General features: G+C 33.7%; 1 protein-coding gene across 1 annotated transcript in view; it reads right to left on the reverse strand.

Moving 5' to 3' along the window:
• Positions 1-19,782, reverse strand: part of LOC144850856 (cyclin-D1-binding protein 1 homolog) — an 80,569-nt gene that overhangs the window by 48,808 nt on the left and 11,979 nt on the right. Inside the window, exons 3-7 of the mRNA XM_078708341.1 lie at positions 12,212-12,373; positions 11,843-11,939; positions 8,087-8,234; positions 6,472-6,783; positions 2,503-2,650 (exon numbers count right to left, since the gene is read on the reverse strand). Coding sequence (XP_078564467.1) covers positions 2,504-2,650; positions 6,472-6,783; positions 8,087-8,234; positions 11,843-11,939; positions 12,212-12,373 — 866 coding nt within the window. The 3' untranslated portion in view covers position 2,503. The remainder of the gene's footprint in view (positions 1-2,502; positions 2,651-6,471; positions 6,784-8,086; positions 8,235-11,842; positions 11,940-12,211; positions 12,374-19,782) is intronic.

Raw genomic sequence — 19,782 nt, forward strand, 5'->3', positions numbered from 1 at the left:
GGTTTCAATCAGCTTTAATAAAAACATCGAATTGGGCTAAAAACGCTGGCGGTGGCAGTTTCTAACTGGAAAAACCTCTGGCAGTCAAAGTGTTAATGGCAATTTATTGACAAATACTTTCATTTTTTTTTCATTGTATTGTTATTGTGTGTGCAAAATTTCTTTAGAATCAGACAATGGGAACTTTACTGTTGCTATGGTGTTTTAACTGTCCTTTTCCAAAACTAGCACCCTTAACTCTTTTGATTTCAAAGTCATTTTCCTCTAAAACCTGGACTTCCTTTTAGTGAAAGTGCTGTTTAGTTTTTGGATAAGTTCAACTAAATTTAATGTATGATATATCATTGTAAAGCTTAATATGTAAAGAATATGAATTTATAAAAAGATAGGAATAAAAAAAATTGATCTGGATGCTGATTTTGAGATGGAGCACCTCAAATGGTATTTTGGTAGGGATTATTTTTTTCAGTGGTTGTTTTTCTTGGCATCTTCGCACGACATCCATGCAAAGTCAAATAAAACAATGTTGTTTAACAAACAGAAAAAATTAGCTTCAATTCAATACTAAATTAGCCAGATTTTGATGAGAAAGACTAAAAAATTCTATAATAAAAAATAATAATAATAACTGATTTACATATCAAAATAAAGAGTATTTAAAAAAGCCTGATAACACAGTGTTCTCCCCAGGCCTTTGAAGCGTCACGGTACCGTGACGCTTAAAACTTTATCCGTGACGCTTAAAAATATCAACCACAACCAATCTAAAAATAGATTAATAACAGGCAGGTACTTTCTAGAGCTGAGGCGCGGCATATCCATGCATAAAGAGCCTAATGCATACGAGACACGTGACATGACCACAAGCCAAGAAACAAAAGACTGCGTGTTTCGATCTCTAGTATTGGCTGTTGTCTGAATCGTCTAAAATGCGGTAACTTGTATATTGTAAATAAAACAGTGATTGATTGTATTGTTTTTCTTGTAAAAATGTTATGTGTATTAAAAAATAAATATCAATGATATTTTCAATATCACACTGAATCGACTCTCTTATGGATCGGTGGGATTTACTCTTTCGTCAGTAACGTACAGGCCTCGAATTTTAACGCGGCCAGTGCCGTCGGTGCCCTCCCAGTTGGCCTCAATGCCCTCGAAAAGAACAGCACCCACGGCCACTACTGGCCTGCCCTTTTTTGCGTTGGCCGTGAGTGCCCTTCCCGAGTTTTACCACAATAAAAACCACTGAAGTAGATAGAAAATAATGTCAAGAAGATTTGTTTACACGACGAGACACAAAACTATCGCCTGTCTTCGTTGCAAGGGATTTCCCTAAACGCATTATAGTAATACACAGTAGACAAAACATCGAACATATTTGTGTAAACCAAAACAATATCGTCCCGGCCGCCATGTGCGTGGTATAGATAGTTACGTACATTAAAATACAGGGGTGTACACTTTTAATAATCAAGCTAAAAACGTTCCTCGATCGGAGGTCACTGAAAGTATTAAAGTCGCACCACCCCCGCCTCAATAATCGAGCTAGCCGCCTTCGTTGAAAAAAAATTACACGCACTCCTAGCTTATCCTCCCACCACCGCCGATCCGATCGAACACACGCAATTCAATACATTGGGAAAACAATTCCATTTGACGCACATGCACCCTCTGATAAGAAATTTCACACGACGTGTGTACGACAAAGGATCGGATCGTTGGAAAAACAATTCCTTTTGACGTACACGCACCCTCTGATAAGAAAATACCATGTGCGTTCCTGCATGTGGTGTAGTCCATTATACGTGTAAAATTAGGGGTGTCCACTTTTAGTACCAAAGTTAATACCTCAACCCGACGATCATTGGAAGTATATTATATTTATATTTTATCGCACCCACCTCAATAATCCAGCCGACAGATCATCGAAAAATCTTGTTTAACAACGTCGTTGAACTACAGTTGTCCTACTGATGAGTAGGCATATTTTTTTTCATTGGGGACTTCTCCTTGACGTTCGTAATGAACGCAAAAAATGTTTGTTATCGCGTATGTTTAGCGGCGGAAAAAGTAGGCTATGCTACGATCGTGCTGTTTGCTAGCGGGCTATGAAGTGTCCTTTCCGGCCAACTACAGCGGAAAATTAGTTTTATTTCATCGGGGACTTCTCCCTGACGTTTGTATTGAACGCAAAAACATTTTCTTATCGCATATTCCGGACAAACAACATGAATGTTACGTGCGAGAGTACCATTTAGGGTGTCAATTACCAAAAGTCGCTTCGCCTGTGACTCATGTACTTAGTGTCGGAATGGTCGCCCCCCCCCCCCCCCCACCCCTCTTGGGGGAAAGGGGCGGAAGCGTGACGCTTGATGTGAATCCTGGGGAGAATACTGTAACATGCAATAAAAATTACTCCCCCACCTATTATGGACCTCGTGCGATCGTGTTTTGAAAGGTTGTGAGCATATTTAAAAATATCTATAGTATTAAAGTACCTGCCTCAAATAATGCACCCACTGATCTTTTCCAAATTATGGTCAATTGCCTTGTACAAGAATTCAATCCATGACATATCACCTTCTGTGCATATATGGCTTGATTTTGTCCTATCTAGCAGATTTCTAGAAATCCCAGCCAAGTGATCAGTCTGAAAAAAAACAAAGAGTCATATAACGCATACCTTATTTCTAGCACATATTTTACTCTTTTTTTAAAAGTTAATTTCCATTAAGAAGCATTTTTACGTTATTGGCAGTTAAGTGAACCTGAACTATGTGGAGAAAACAACAGGTTACATGAGTCGAATAGGCTTGCTTCTAAATATCTACATTGCAGTGTATTGATATCAAAATGGTAGAAGGGCATGGACAGGACCTATCAATCAGCAATCAACCAATTTATTGAGTACAAGTTTAAATTGAGTAACATCAAAGAATATAGTCTGTGGTTATGTAAAAAAAGACAATTTTTGGGTAAATTCTTGGAAATTGGGTTTAAACACATCATAGATTCTCTTCATGTTGGATTTGATTTTGATTCCAGCTTCCTGCTCCCCATTGTCATTGGTCAATTTTTAACTTTTCTTGAACCAATTGGTCTGAAATGTGAATGAATGTTTCTGATATTTTCGCATTGCCTCCTTTTTGTGGACGATATCAAGCTTTATTGCGTTGTCAACAACTTAGATGATTCGTGTTTACTGCAGCGGGACCTGGAAGAGTTATACAACTGGTCTTCTACCTGGAAAAGTGTCAGGTTCTTTCGTTGACTCTCAAAAAACAGTTACTGCCTTATGATTACACGATGCAATAATTGAAAGGGTCAATGTTCAAAAGGATCTCGGAATACTTATTGACTCCAAGCTTAATTTTAACAAACATGTTGATTATATTGTTTCCAAGGGAAATAGAATGTTGGGTATGTTTTATTTTAGAGATATTGTAAAGATCTTGACAGTAAAACTAAGCTTCATCTTTATGTTTCCCTATACTGTATAGACCTATTTTTATTATTCCTCTACTATTTATAATTCTATATCCGTCTCTCAATCAAACCGTATTGAGCGGCTTCACTCAAAATTTATTTATTTTATTTATTATCACAATGCTGGTCTTCCTATTTCTCTGTCGCCGCTTCATAGAAGAATTTTTGATATGGTTTTGCTCTTTAAGTGTCTGAATTATCTTTTGATTGCCCTCTTCCATCCGTATTTCTGCTTAAAATCCATAGACCAAATTTACGCAACACTGACTACTGTACTGTTCCTTACAGTCGAGTTAATGCTACCAAAAATGGTTTCATTCATAGATTTTCCTTTCAATATAATATGATTTCATGTAAAATAAAACAGATAAAACTATTGACATTTTCTATAACAATATTTCCATGTTCAAAATTAATTAATTAATTACCACTCCGGTAAATTAATTAATGTTATCACTTAAATGGAAGACACAGACAAATTGGATGAGCAATTGTTGATGCTAGTTTTTAAATGTTTAAAAGATATTGCTTCTTCATATCTATCAACCAAGTTTCAATTTATGCACACCACTCATCATAAAAACACACGTAGTCAATCATCAAATACCCTAGTTACTCCAACATGGACAAAATTACCAATTAATAAATTTAAAAGTATTTAAGGTACGGTAAGTTTTTTTTTACATATTTATATATTTTACTTTAATTTTGTAGTTAAGTCACAAATCTGGACCTCATGGGAGACCAGTACTTATGTATTGAATGAGTTTTCCAGAATAAAGAAAGATATGAAATGAAATGAAACAAGTGAATACAGGGGCGTAGACTAGGGGTGCGAGGAGTGCACAACCAGCCTACGCCTTTGTAATAAAGTATTCAGTCTAGGAGCAATCCGCATAATGATCTGTTTCTAGGTATTAGGTGGAAAATTGAAGGGGTGGCCTTGCTTGAAGAAGCTAGTCTGTACAAAAAATAGTATGGCTAATTCACATATAAATCAATGTTCGAGACAAATCATGAATAAAACCTAATGTCGAAATGGTGTAGGATGTACAAATGTAAGGTAATGATACCACAGTTACATGGTACGAGAAGGTTAACTGGCAATTCTGATCACGGACCACATTATATCCACAAAATATTATATGCATTACTATATATTGAGTTTGATGTTTTGCGATCTATTCAATAATTAGTTGCCACCAAAGGTCATTTATCTGCTATTACAACACTTCTTCAGAGCTAGTATGCCATGCTAAAAATTGTGAAAATGTGCAAGAGTTTGCTACTAAAGACTTAAGGCACTAGACAGTTCCATTACTCCATGGGAGTAAAGGCTGCAACATGACATAATAAGGAGGTCATGACAAATCTATATTATAAGTGAGAGAGTTTGTACGTTTGTTTGTTCGTTACACAAATGTTTGTTATTGCACGCATAGTATACATATGGGGTATCAATTGTATCGGAAAGGTTCTAAACTATATTTGAACATTATCCACCTTCTTGGATTCAATGGTATCAAAATACCCACTTTTCCCCACTTTCGACATTGGTTCGTTATACAAATTTCAGTTTCTGAAACATATGGGATATATTAATTTGAATTATCTTTGGGAATCGGTTGGGAGTTTGGGGTGGGGTCTATCAACATGACTAAAAATGTATTGAAAATATTTTAAACTACATTTGAAAACTGCCACAGGGGGGGGGGGGGGGGAGGGAGTATGGGTTGGGAGTGATGGCTGATACAAAAGCCTTTAATGAAATTAGTATTATTGTTGTTATGTGACATTTTATAAAGTCTTTCTAATAAAGTCTTCTTTAGTCTATATACATCCGCTCATGTGAGAGCAGGCATTCATCTGTTAACACTTTGACTGCCAAACACAAGAATCTTCGTGTTTGTAAACACAACGCTTGACTGCCAAACAAGAAGATCTTCGTGTTTTTTTACGAAATCCGGTAGATAGGTTAATTATTGGTATATACTATAAATATGGACACTATATTCGGTCTGGACCGTCAATATTCGACAACGAAATAACAAACACCGCGCATCACAGTAGCGCGTAGAGCGATGGCTTGGCGCATTGTGTATCGGTCGCGCGCTAGCTATGCCGCCGAAGCATTTACAAAGGTTTTCGTGGATTGACATGTTTGTTTGTTATCTGAATAAAAAATAATGGAGTCATTTTCAATATGAAGTCTTTCATTTTATTATTGTATGTATACCCTAATTGTTTTGTTGTTTTACTGAAAGTGACCGAGTTTCACGCAACAAACTTGTTTAGAAATGGTATGGATATTATCATCAGTTTACTAGCTAGGCTAGTAGTACTAGGCTAGCCTAGGCCTAGTCGTAAAACGGTTCCGGACCAACTTTAGGCCTGGTTAACTAGGCCTGGTGTCTTTACTATGTGGATTTTAGCGAAACATTGATGTAAGATTTATGATTTATAAAATGTAATACATTTTTCGATAGTGATAACTTGTTTTTATAGACCTATCGGTGCCGTATAAGTAACTTTTTTGTTGTTTGTTGATCTCACCGGGCGATATTTTCATATTGTGATGTCTTGCACAACATCGTGAATATCTCGACTTTCTTGCGCGAAACTTCGAAAAACTCAAAAAGTGGGTTACTTTCATTTTACTATTACGATTTACATATTGCGATTTGAAAATCGTTCTTGGTACCATTGTAGTAAAGCTAAAATCTTTATGATTATTTTAGTCTAAATTACATATAAATCAGATCACATACATAGTTTCAATCAGCTTTAATAAAAACATTGAATTGGGCTAAAAATGCTGGCGGTGGCAGTTTCTAACTGCAAAAACCTCTGGCAGTCAAAGTGTTAAAAGTGTTGCAAATTTATAATGCAAATATCATGGATTGCTCATTTTTCCGATATAAATATATTCTTTGGTAATATGAAGAATTTAAAAATTTAATGAACAAACTAGAAATGCTTCCATACCCTGATAGTAACAGTCTCATATTTCATTGGTGGATATAAAGACTCGGCTAGTTCATCAACTGCAGGACTAACAGTAACACAAATATCTGCAATATCATCAAGCTGTGCCACATGATGCTCTTCCTCCCACTGCCCATTCTCTTTCAATGCTAATGTAACCTTCTTAAGGCATGTTCTAGTGACCTTTAGCAAGCCAATACATGATAGCAATACATCCTTATCTTTCTCAGACCAAGTATTTTCATTACTGTTGTCTAGTCCTAGGTCTTCAAATCCTTGCCAGTCATCACCTTGGCTATCAGACACCACAGCCTAAATGATACAAGCAATTTTTGTTAGCATAATGTAAAGAATTTAGTAAAACATTACAGTATTTACTATTCATAAGGGTTTTTCACACAGAACTGCGGCAATATCGCGGTAAGTAAGCTGACGTTATGGCCGGTATAGACCCGTTCTCACAGAAGGTAATTTTACGTTTTCTGTGTGAAAGGCCATAGATTGAAAGGCGCAATATTCAAAGATTACTGTCTTCATAAAATAGAGGTCGCACTTTTTTAGAAAAAAAAAAGGCAGGCACCGTCGACGAAACATGTCATGCGTGCACATTATGCGTTTTCTGCTGTTGTGTTTCCGTCATTTAGTTTTATAGGTTTTTATATACGCTGCATAAAACTGTTTTTGCCACCACTCTGTGCTAATAATTGCCCTATCGTGATGGCCATTCTACAAAAACAAAATCTATTAGGCCTACAAATAGACGCAAATTTAATTATTTATGAGCCGGCACGAGACTAGAGGCACGCGCACTGGAGGATGTTCCCTGCTATATACTAGAACTATACTAACTAGGGCCTAGGCTTACGATACAGCATGTTAAATAATCTTTGGACCAACATTACTTTATTAATATTATTGGCCTATTTCTTCCATTGTATTATTGACACACTAACCTAAACAAATATATATTGATATATAGTAATCTAATAATTTAATACTAATAGGCCTAAAATAATTTTCACAGTCTTTCTCAAGGAAAATGTTTCGAATTTAAACTTGGTTTGTTGTAATGCTTCGCTGCGCAAGCAGGCGTTATATCATGGACTCTTTCACACAGATCAGGCTTACAACCGTGACGATAATATTACCGCAATTTTACTAGGTCCAGAGTTAGTCTAACGGAAGCCGGCATTAAGGTGTTTTTACCCTTTCATACATAGGCCGGCATTCATGAATTACCGCAACATTACCGTCTTACAGCTCTGTGTGAAAGGGGCTATAGAAATAAGTTTTAAATACTGTTTTATCATCAACAAACAAAAATGCTCACAAATATTTTCTATACACATTTACTTCCTTCATAAACATGTGTTAAATAGAATGTCACCATTTATGTGAATTATGTTCATCCAACCAAGGCAATCAAACAACAGGACACCACACTTTCCTAGATCAAACGGAAAAATGTGGCACCCAATACGATTTTTCCCCCGCCCCTAAACTTTTGATTGATTTGCCATTGGCCAATTAGCTTCCATAAAAATTCATTTATAGGATCCACGATTTTTTCATGTGACTGTATATATTTGTATTTATATTATTTTATAATATATACCTCTTCTAATTCCAACACTGCATCTTTCACTAAATCTTTCACTTGGGTTATTTTAATGAGGACAGCTGTTTTGTTGTTTTTAGGAAGACTATCAAATAGATCACATACTTCCCAAACACTACCAGTTGACTGAAGCTGACTTTGTGATCTGTATACAAAAATAATAGAAATTATCAAAACAAGTGAATAAAGAAGGCTAACAACCAACAAATAATATTATGTTTGCTGTTACTTAATATTACTTTTCAGTTACTGCTACAGTCCCTATTCAAGTATAGTTGTGGCCACCTTTAATTATGATAAAATACTCATTGTCGGCAATGTTAATTAATGCATTATTGTTGGTAACAATGATTTTGTTATAGTCTTACAAAAGCCATGGTATTTGAACAGGCTTAATTTTTAACAAATGTCTTTAGAGGTTACTACCTATCAACTGCTTTACAATTTCATATTTAATATGAAAGTGAGTGAGGCATCACGTCAAAATGTTTAAAAACGATGATTCTGCGTGAAACGCGGTCTCATGTTGGTCCAGAATTCTCTGTCGTTTAACGCGTTGAGCATCTGAAACCAGCTCATTAATTTTACTCATTGAATATTCAAAAGCTTAGTACCGCCTACTATTATGTCGGTTAAAGACGCGATTAACGCAAACATCGCGATTCAATACTATTCTGAAATCGTTTTCACATTGAACACAACGGACACTAAGTATTTGGGTCACTTTCCCTCCTCATCATGAGAAGTAGTTAGTATGCAATGATCAAACATCTAATGTAGCCAGAACAATATTATTAGGAAAATTTTGGTTAATTTTCCGATTGAAGTCCGTGGAGTCCTGAATGTAAATTGTATGACAGGATATCAGTCACATATGGTCTAAGTAAATCATCCACTTATTCAGAAATTCTCTCTGTAGCAGTGCCATTGCTCGAAATGATGGGTCTACCAGGATATCCTGCTTTGTGGATTTAGGTAGAAAGTTAAATCCGCCTGGAACTTGATTGACCTGTGCCAAATGAGGTCCAATATTTGGATCAATGGACATTTCTTGACCATCAAAGAAACAGATTTTACTACATTATCGGCAATTCCCAGTCCATTGCAAGTTTACGATAACGAAGAGGATTGTTTAGTTGTCTTAGGGATCCCTCTTCATATAATTTGATGTTCATAGCGACAATAGCAAAGTCTTTATCAGCGAGTTTAATGATAATATCATTACGTTATATTTTATTGTTACTTGTTTTTGATGTATTGTACGTATCGTATCGAACCTGTAAATGGCGGTAATTATCGCTGTTGGTTTTGAATGAATAATATTTTTAAAAAATAAAATAATTGGACATAACAAGTTCTTTCCGTAGTGGAATGTATATATGTTTGAAAACGAGAACATTAAATACGAAATTAAATGGAAGAAAGTGAACCATTCTAATACAGTATTATTATTAAACAATGCAACCTATGTCAACAAGACAAATATTATAATAGTGTATGTAAAGCTTGGTTCCCACTAGAACGTAACGCAAGGACGTAAACGCAACGCAAGCGTTTTAACCAATGACAAGCGAAGTTATAGACAGTTAGCAATCACAAGCGAATAAGCCATCGCTTGTGATTGGTCAATTCACTTGCGTTGCGTTACGTCCTTGCGTTGCGTCGCTAGTGGGAACCACGCTTAAGTCTGGAATTTGTTCACTTTTACCAAAAATACGACTTCTGTGTAGAATAGAATACAGTTTCTATTAAAATACCACACAGAAAATAGATACAATAGACTAGCCAAATGAACAATGATGTGGATCGGCACTGATGTGGATGCTTGCATAACTTAACTACATAAACAATCTCTTCCTGTGAATTGTACTTCATATGAATTCTTTACTCAGTCTAGCACCTACAGTGTGCAAATAAAATGTTGCAATTTTAACTTGGGTAATTTATTATCATGATCAATAACTTGAACTGTACTTAAATACTATGTAACTTATTATTACTTATGCAAATGCTAAAGTTTAAACACTTATGATTCATTTATTTAATAATTTATACTATTGTTTTTTTTATTTATTTACTTTTTAAATTTTTTATTTTACTTATGTCTTTTTACTTTTTATTTTATATTCTTATGTATATCTTACTCGTCATACCCGATTATGTTTATGTATCTTTTCTGGTGGTTAAGCCTTAAGGTTAGTATTGTTAATTATGCATTACGGGGAGTAGTTAAAATACTGATTTAAAAGTGAGGTTGTAATGTATTATGATTGAAAAACCTTCAAGACTAACTAAAGGCTAATGAATAATAATAATAATCAGTGGCATTTACCTCATTTTTATTGCCTTTTGTTTTATCATAAACATAAACATACCTACCATGTAGGAGGGATTAAATTCTAACCATCCAATATTATTAAGGACTGTATACAATAAAAAAGCATTTTTTGTTTAGTAGTTTGGTATAAATGGCGGCAGGAATGAGTGGTGGCCGGGGAATCGGAGTGATTGGCTACTGCGACAGCCAAGCTCTTGGGGCCTAGCTTTTGGTCGGAGGTCTGAGCTGGCTTAGCTGAGCTGTATAATTAAACAATACTTTAAAGGACAACGTGACCGAGGACCATATTTTAACAAGTATTAGGGATGTGCATATGATTTCAGAACCATCGCGTTGCCGTAAATTGCTGTGACGTCACAGGTGCATCGCAAAATTTACGTCATGAGTTTTCACTGCTGTTGTTTATTAATGTCAATGGGATCAGAACGCACACAAATCAAGGATAGGTCTAGGCCTAACAAGAACATACTAACATTGTTCAAACCGGTCGATCGACAGCGTAACCAGCTTACTTTTATTACATTTTTATTTTTTTTTAAATGAATAAAACGTATGTAACGAAGAAAACGAGTTATTATCGTTATGGTTAATCGCGTTTATGCAAATATTCAGTCAAACATGCACTGGGAGGCGGAGCTATATATGAGCTGTGCATATTTATGTTTTTCACATCGTTTCACAATTGAAAGTCACGGTCAAGTTTAGAGAGCAATAGAATATGCGTTTAACACATAGTCATCGTTTTTAAACATTTTGAAATGACGCCTTAGTTGATAGGTAGTAGCTTTTAAAGACTTCTGGAAATTCCTGAAAGAGAATAATAATATTCTCCTTCATGAATTTTCAGGGTGTTATGAATACAACTCTAACATTTTTTATACAATTTAATAAACTAATATTACATTATTATTAATACTAATTACTTTCAATTTACTTTAAAGTACATTATAAGGTCATAGGTCTATAAAATCTACACCAAAATTATTTACAAAGTGTAATTGTAACCCAAAATATTATTTTAATATTTGGTTTTTAACTCTTGTTGTTAAACCAAAAAAAATGGCCACTGTACTTGGATATGGCATCTAGGTATGAATTAAAATTATTATTAGTTATAGTTGTAAGCTTCTATTAAAATCCTGAAAGTTTGTCAAAATGTACAATTTTAGCAATTGTGTACATTTATAGTTTTAGCATCTGAGTACCGTGCCATTTTTCCACAAAAGGAGTAAAAATCATTATGTGCTAGGTTTTTCCAGTCTATTTGGCTGCTGTTTGAAAAGCCTAAAAGGAGATTTGTTCAAACCTTGACTATGGGCTTTGTCTTTTTTTCTATCATTCACTTGATTCATAATGGATTTAATTTTGTTTTCTTTAGTCAGAGGTAATCGACATATTCAGTTTGGTATACTTACGATTGATATTGGTTAGTTTTAATCTTAGAAACTAATAATTTTACAGCTTCTACAATATTAACAACAGCCTGTTTAGTAGACTTTCTAAGAACAATTCCTGAAAAAAAGAGATTTTTTTAAAGTGTCAATATAATAGATGTGTATGGTTTGTTTTCTAGCGAAAGCAAGCACCATATTTTTATAAAATTTATAAAATCCAAGCATTCCAAATCCAGATACAAAATAAAAAATTATGTCAATTTATACTTTAACTACTTAGCGTAGACAATTGATAAAGTTGAGATTAAATAAAGTAAAATAAACCACTACTTTAAATTTTATAGTGTAAAGTAATTATAGGATTAATAAATATTCAATCACAGTTTCTACCTCTATTCTTTGGTAATCCATAGAAAACTGATATGAGTGCAACAGCATTCATTTCTAGGGAATTTAGCATTGATTGGCATTCTTCTACAGTTGGAACAGGCGGCTTTGAAAAAAGTACAGATAACTTGGTTGCTTCCTTGGATATTGATTTAAATACTTGGCCTAAAACAAAAAAAAAATCATTCTTAAATTTGTTAGCTATGTTTACATTCATTTCTGTATTGCAGGTAATTATGACATGATCTGGAAAATGTACTGTATCTAAATAATTTCAAAATTCATAATTTTCCTTTCAACATCATGACATTTTTCACCCTAAACTTTTCCCAATATTTCTTTTTTATTTGTCTCCCTAGACACGTCCCCAATGACATCATTCCCCAGACCATTGCTCCACTAGGACCAGTATCATTATTCAAACAAATTTACATATATTTTGAAGAGTACAGTATTTACAAAACTCAAAGATTAATAGTGTATTTTGTTTCTTAGTCTTATAAGATTTGAGAGATCAAATTAAACTAAACTTTTTTTTCAATTCAAATTTATTTCTTTCATTTAAAATTAAAATTAATACATTAAACATTCTAAGATTTTCTTTTTGAGAATTATAATAAATCATGATTGGATCAAAAAATTATATTAAAATTTAAAAATTTCTAAATTAATATTGATTGTTGAAGATTAATTTACTATACTGTAATGACTTTAAATAAAACATAGAAAAAAATACATAGATTTGAAAAATTACACCATCCAAAGAAATGAATTTGAGTTATGATATTAAATTAAATTATACATTGTGTATGTGTAGTCTATAGTATATTACTATTAGTTTATCATATATTAATAATATAATTTATGTTGCACCATACATTTAATGCAAACTAGATGTGAACTACTTTGCGATTTTACATTTTCAACTATTTCGCGACCTTTTATTTTTGCGATTTGAGTTTCTTGTGTAATTTGTTGAACCAAATTGGCGAATGTATTTGCAATGAACGTCAAACAACAATTGAATAGCGTCAGTAAAATTAAAGAATATGTGGAATTAGGGATGTACATAAATAAACGTTTTGGGTACACAATGTGTTTAATAGGATCTTGGATAGTGAACACCACCATCATTAATGTACTCTACCAAATTATTGTTTGTTTCTACAACAACAACAAACGGACGCGACACCGGCTGGATGAATCTCATGGTGATGGTATTTTTGCCGTTTACTACCGGACCACTTTATAATTACTTTATGGACACATTACAAGTTATTATATGATTTAATTTCATAAAAAAAGAAAAAAAAAAGCAATGTTATAAGCTTTTTTATTCAAATTCGAACATTATTTTGGCTATCAATCCTCCCACACTTCTTGATCGCTGTAGAAGAATTTCATCATTGTTTTAAGCGAGGCGCAGGCCGAGAAGCATTTTCGGTGAGTTACAATTTATTTAATTTTAATGTGTTAATTACATCTGAACAAATAATATAAATAATCAGGGATTGTGAATGTTTCAAAGAATACAAAATTAGCTGTTTAGCATTAATATTTTTTATTCCTTTTTTCCATATAAGCCTGACTAGGCTAGGTAAACAACATCGTTGAGAATTTTGTGGGCCTTTTATTTTCGCGATCGTTGTTCAATCACGAAAGTTGCGACATTTTGCAAAGAATTACATTTTAAACAAGAAAGCTACTCCGAGAGTGCATACTGTACCTCGGCCTACTGTAAAATTCTCCTACTGCTACATAAGATTTCTCCGGGGCGGTAATATATTTTATATGTGTCTTAATGCTGTGTGTGATTTAGGCTAATTTCACTACAAGCATGTGTATGCGAATTTCAACTAAAACAATAGTATCAGTTGACTAACAATAGCACAGCAACGCCAAAAACAAACGGGTGAATTTTAAAACAAATAGTTTTTAAAACTACTCGTATAAAAAAACCTGTAAATTAAATCAAATTATGTTTAAAATTATAACTCTTGCCTCTTGTACAAAAATTAAGTTTTTTGGACAAGTAGTTCTCAAGAAAATCCAATTTCTGTTTACTTGTTACTCTAAGACTGCTCGCCGGCTTTTGAAAAATTCTGTCCCTATCACTAGCAGGTCTGAAAATTATACAAAAAAGTTGTCCAGCTTAAGCTTAAAACTTTTAGTTTTGGTTCCACCAAAGGTTAATTTTAATAATAAGAAAAATGAACTTTATATTGGTGGTGAAATTCTGAAACCATCAGATACTGTTAAGAATCTACTTATTTCCCAAGTAGTTTTAATATCTGAGACTCCTATATTTTTATATATTTATATATTTCCTATATGTCATTTAATTAATTGAGATCTCTATTTTTATATAAAAAAAATATGTTAAGCGCTTTGGACTCTTTCAACTTGGAAAAGCGCAATATAAGCATGGCATCACAAAATCGGCATAGTGTCGGAACTAATAATTTTTTAAATTTTTTTATATTCATAATCTATATTTAATAAGCTTTAAAATGAGCCGTTGTTTATTAAAATTGGTTTATTATAAGAGTTATTAATGAAAACATACAAGTCGCCTTCTAGCTCAGGAAATCTTCATTTTGAGAAAATCAACAATGAAGTAGCGACGCCGATTAGCTGGGCCTGGCCTAGCCCGCCAATCAACGCGACAAGACTCTCTGTCAAAACTCGCTATTCTCTTTTCAATAACGGCAAGCTAGTCAAAAATATATCATGTGGTACATAATAATTAATATTTTTTGTTATTTTAAAAAAAATATATGGATAAAAATAAATACCTAAATATTCACAAAATGTTGAAACGTTCATTTGAGAAACTATGGTGGAAGCCATGCTGTTTCATCGTAAACAAAAGCGTCAGCCAATCAGAGAGCGTAATTTATCTCTATAGATTTTTAAAAATCACTTAGGTTGTTTAAAAATTATGGTAGCTGATATATTTTCGAACAAATAGGTACCAAACGACGTGATTCGGGTTAGCGGTTTGTTTACAAAAGCGCCGTAAAGAAAGTTCATTTTTGAGTGAACAAAAATACAATTTCCTAATGATTTTCAATGGAAACGACTTAAATAATTGTAAAATACACATACTTGTGATATTTTTTCATGAACAAGAGTTTGATATGTTAAAGATAAGTGTTTATGGTATCGTTTTTTTTATTGAAATTTTAAAATGGATAGGTTAGGCCGTTTTTCACATTCTGAACTTCAAGGCTAAATATCTCAAAAGTTTGGGTTGCGCTTTTGTGATGCCAGGCCTCAATTATTATTATTATTTACCTCCGCCAAGGAGGTATATGTAATTTAGCTCCGCCAAGGAGGTATATGTAATCGGTAGCGTGTGTTTGTTGTTAGCAGTGGGAAAGCCACTACGCGTTTTGACCGTTAAATCGTGTAAAAAAATAAGTGCTGCTTTATTTTAAGCTCTCATGAATATTTAAGAACCGCCCAACATTTCCTATTATGGTAAAAACATTTCCTAATAAGTATAATTGGATAATCAAAGAAACCTAAGCTAATACAATACATTCGGCGACTGAAGTCGGGACTCGGGAAATGTGGTACGATTTGACTACTGTTTTGTTGTCCATTTTGTTTGATTGATTGATTTTATTTGATATTCATACATAAAAGTTAAAATATACAATGTATAAAAAGAATACCTGGATAACCCATTAAGTCGACAAAAAAGTAAACTTATTTCCAATGGGGTCCAATCCGTAATGACTGAAAAGTGAGTGGTTGGGCCTAGTACAATTATCGTTAAGTATGACTCAGTAAAAATGAAAAAACAAGAAAATACATACAAGACAAGAAAACATCAAAAAAACAATATTAAAAATAGCTTAATTAAACTGAAATACCAAGCTGTTCATTATTAAAATATTCTTTAAGTTTTATTTTGAAGGTTGCATTATTTTGTATTGATTTGAGTGAATTGGGGAGCCTGTTCCAGTCACGGATACCTAAGAAATAAAAAGTCGTATCATTAACGCCAGTAGCCTTAGGAGTGACAAAATTAAATGTTGTACCCCTGGTGAAATGGTTGTGATGATCAGAAATTAACAAAAAGTTATCCTTAAGGAAAGAAGGCGTATTAAAGTTATAACGAATTTTGTGAACATAATTTAATCTTAAAAACTTATTTCTGAGGCTGACATTAAGAAACCCAAGATCGGAAAGCTCTTTGGCACCTATGTGAGACCTCGGACCAACATTTAAAATGAAACGTGCCATCTTGTTTTGGGCAGTTTGTAATTTATGTTTAAGATTCTTATTGACACCGCCGTACCATGCCGAGGCAGAATAGTCAAATGTACATTGTATTAAAGCAGTGCTTAATAGTTTACGACATTTTTTATTCAAGCACGAACTTTGCCTATGTAAAAACTTCAACCTTGACTTAACTTTACTGATAACACTAGTTGCAATGATATCACATGATACATATTGGTCTAAATCAATACCCAAATATTTAACTTGCTTAGTACTTTTGATTCTACGGCCCATTAATTCTACAGAAAACTCTTTTACTTTGTTAAGCTTCGCTCTGCTACCAAAGATAATACTTTCGGTTTTGCCAACATGTAAAGATAATTTGTTTTCAGTTAACCAGTCCTGGCACTTAGCTAGGACAGTACTTAATTTATGAGCGATTTTGGTGGCATCGTGATGAGAATACAGAATCGTAGAATCATCAGCATAAAGCAATAATTGAACATCAGAATCAATACAAGAAGCAATATCATTTAAATAACATAGAAAAAGAATAGGGCCCAAGATGCTACCTTGCGGTACACCATGAGTAACTATAAGAGGTTCAGAGCAGGTACCATTCACACTGACAACTTGTGTGCGGTTAGCGAGATAAGATTGAAACCAGTCAGTACACTTAAAACCCATGCATTTTAGCTTGTTAATTAAAATCACATGATCGACGGTATCGAAAGCTTTTTGTAAGTCAATTAGAACCATTCCAGTAAGAGGGCCTTTGGACTTATTGTTTTTTAAACCGTCGATGAGATTTATGAGGTTGCTTTCAGTTGAATGGGCCTGCCGAAAACCGGATTGATAGGCATAAAGTATATTATTTTTGGAAAGATACCTTTCAACTTGTATAGCTACAGATTTTTCAAGAATCTTAGATACCGTAGGCAGAATACTAATCGGCCGATAATTCTCAACATTTGTTCTAGTATTTTTCTTAAATAGAGGGGTAACTTTAGCAGTTTTAAGATCATGAGGAAAACAATTAGTTTTAAACGAAAGGTTAATGATATGAGCTATCGGTTCAGCCAAGATTATCGCACCGTCACGTAAGAATCTTGAGGGAATATTATCTAGACCGACGCTTTTGTTTACATTTAGGCTTTCGAGTTGAGTTTTAACAAATTCTATGGTAACAGGCTCTAGCTTAAACATTTTTCCTTTTAATTTAACGTAGTATTTAAGAAGATCGTTAGTGGACATGGTGAAAAAACCTATGCATTTTGGGAGTTTTTTGACGAGTGTTGACGCAACATTCGTGAAAAACTCATTAAAACGAGAGGCAACGCCTTTTGGACAGAAAGTTTGTTTACCATTGTCATCGAGAACGATTTTAGTGTTTGTTTTACATTTCTTCTCGTATCCGAGCTGTTTGAGGGTTTTCCATAATTTTTTAGGGTTGTCTTTATTTTCATCAATCTTATTGAGAAAATAATTAGATTTAGCTTTTTTGATCAGCCGCTGAGCTTTGTTCCTAGAGGCACAATAATATTTGTATATATCTAGATTAGATTTATCTTTCTTGAATTGTTTTAAAAGTGTGTCTCTTACTTTGATTTCATCGGCAATTTCGGAGGTAAACCAGGGTGCTATGTTTTGTTTAAGTCTAACTTTTTTTATTGGCGCTATTGAGTCGATCACCTTAATGATGATATCTTTAAGAGTTAACCACGCGATATTTACATCGACATTATTAGTGACAACAGACCAATCGATATCGTTAAGTGTTTCAAGATAGTTATTTACATTATAGTTTTTTAAAGATCGTAATTTTGCGGAGTTGTGTTCATTTTTATGAACATGAGACTTAGGTATTTTTCTAGTGCAATAAATAAGAAAATGGTCACTAAGGCCAATGTTAATTACTCCAGATTGCTTCACATTATTTTGTACATTAGTAACAATGTGGTCCAAACATGAGCTTTTTTCTTTTCCTATTCTAGTTATATCCTTAATAACATTACTAAAACCATTTCTTATAAGGCAATCATTATATCTTTGCGATACTGGATTAATATTTAAAGTACATATGTTAAAGTCACCAAGAATATAAATTTCACTACTCTCTTTGATTTTTGATACAGTTTCTTCAAAGTTGTTCTGAAATAAAGTTACATTCTGTTTTGGAGGGCGGTAGCATGTACCAATCACAATTTCCTTTGAACGAGGCAGATATATATTTATCCAAATTGCTTCAAAATCGTCGATATCCAGATCATTTCTACGTGTGAAGGCGCGTTCATTTTTTACGTAGATACAAACTCCACCACCAGACCGGTTTCTGTCCTTCCTGAGCGCTGTATATCCATCAATTTTGATCTCGTTATCGGTGATGGATTCGTCCAGCCACGACTCGCTGATGGATATAACAGTAGCTTTGGTCTTCGATGCGATGTGCCTTAGTTCAGACATTTTATTAACTAATGACCGCGCATTAAGGTGAATAAAATGTAGGCCTTTGTTAAACACGTTGAATTCCTCGCTTAAATGCTCGTAAATGTCTTCTGTACATGTATGTCCATCTTGTTGGGTTTCATTCACATTATTTGTGTCGGCAGTAAATTCGTCATGAATATTAATGTCACTGATGCATTCATCATTCGGAAGCTGATTGAAGAGGCATTCTTGACATAACCAATTATCTTTCGAGTTCCGTTGCTTATCATATACAATTTTATTTATTCTTCCGCACTTGATATGGTAGTTACATTTACATTCAGTGCATTTCATTGCCCTGTGCGTTTTCGCAATCGGTTTTTTACAAATTGAACATGGGTTTCTGATTGGTCCTGGGTTCGGAGAAACGTCTCCAGCGATAATAATAAGTACCATCAGGAAACTTGGGTTTTTTAAGTTTAAGCGGCAAACTGGATACGGTTTAGAAGATCCGTACAATGTCCATAAGGGAGACATTATATTCAGGTTATCCGTATGTATCTTCGGTTGAATTGCCCAGCTATCATATATGCTGGAGTTTAACGTAGAAAAAATGTCCGAGTTTAACGTTGGGCGGCAGGTAAAGTTAATTCTCACTAGAAGGCATAAAATAATAAGAACATTTGTAGTAATAGGTGAATAGGTGCATCCCACAGAATTAAAAAAATTATAATCAATTGTTTTATCAAGAATAATATTGGTGATCTGATCCTCCCAAACTCTCTTTTTTTATTCAGTACTATTATTTTATTTTTCATTTATTTGATTTAGTAGATTTAATAAATAATAATAGTAATACTGTAATTTAAATAATAAAATACAGCCCCCATTTTAGGCCATCATATAATATTATA

Source organism: Antedon bifida, chromosome 8 (genome assembly GCF_963402885.1).
Source record: "Antedon bifida chromosome 8, ecAntBifi1.1, whole genome shotgun sequence".
NCBI classification, from domain to species: domain Eukaryota; kingdom Metazoa; phylum Echinodermata; class Crinoidea; order Comatulida; family Antedonidae; genus Antedon; species Antedon bifida.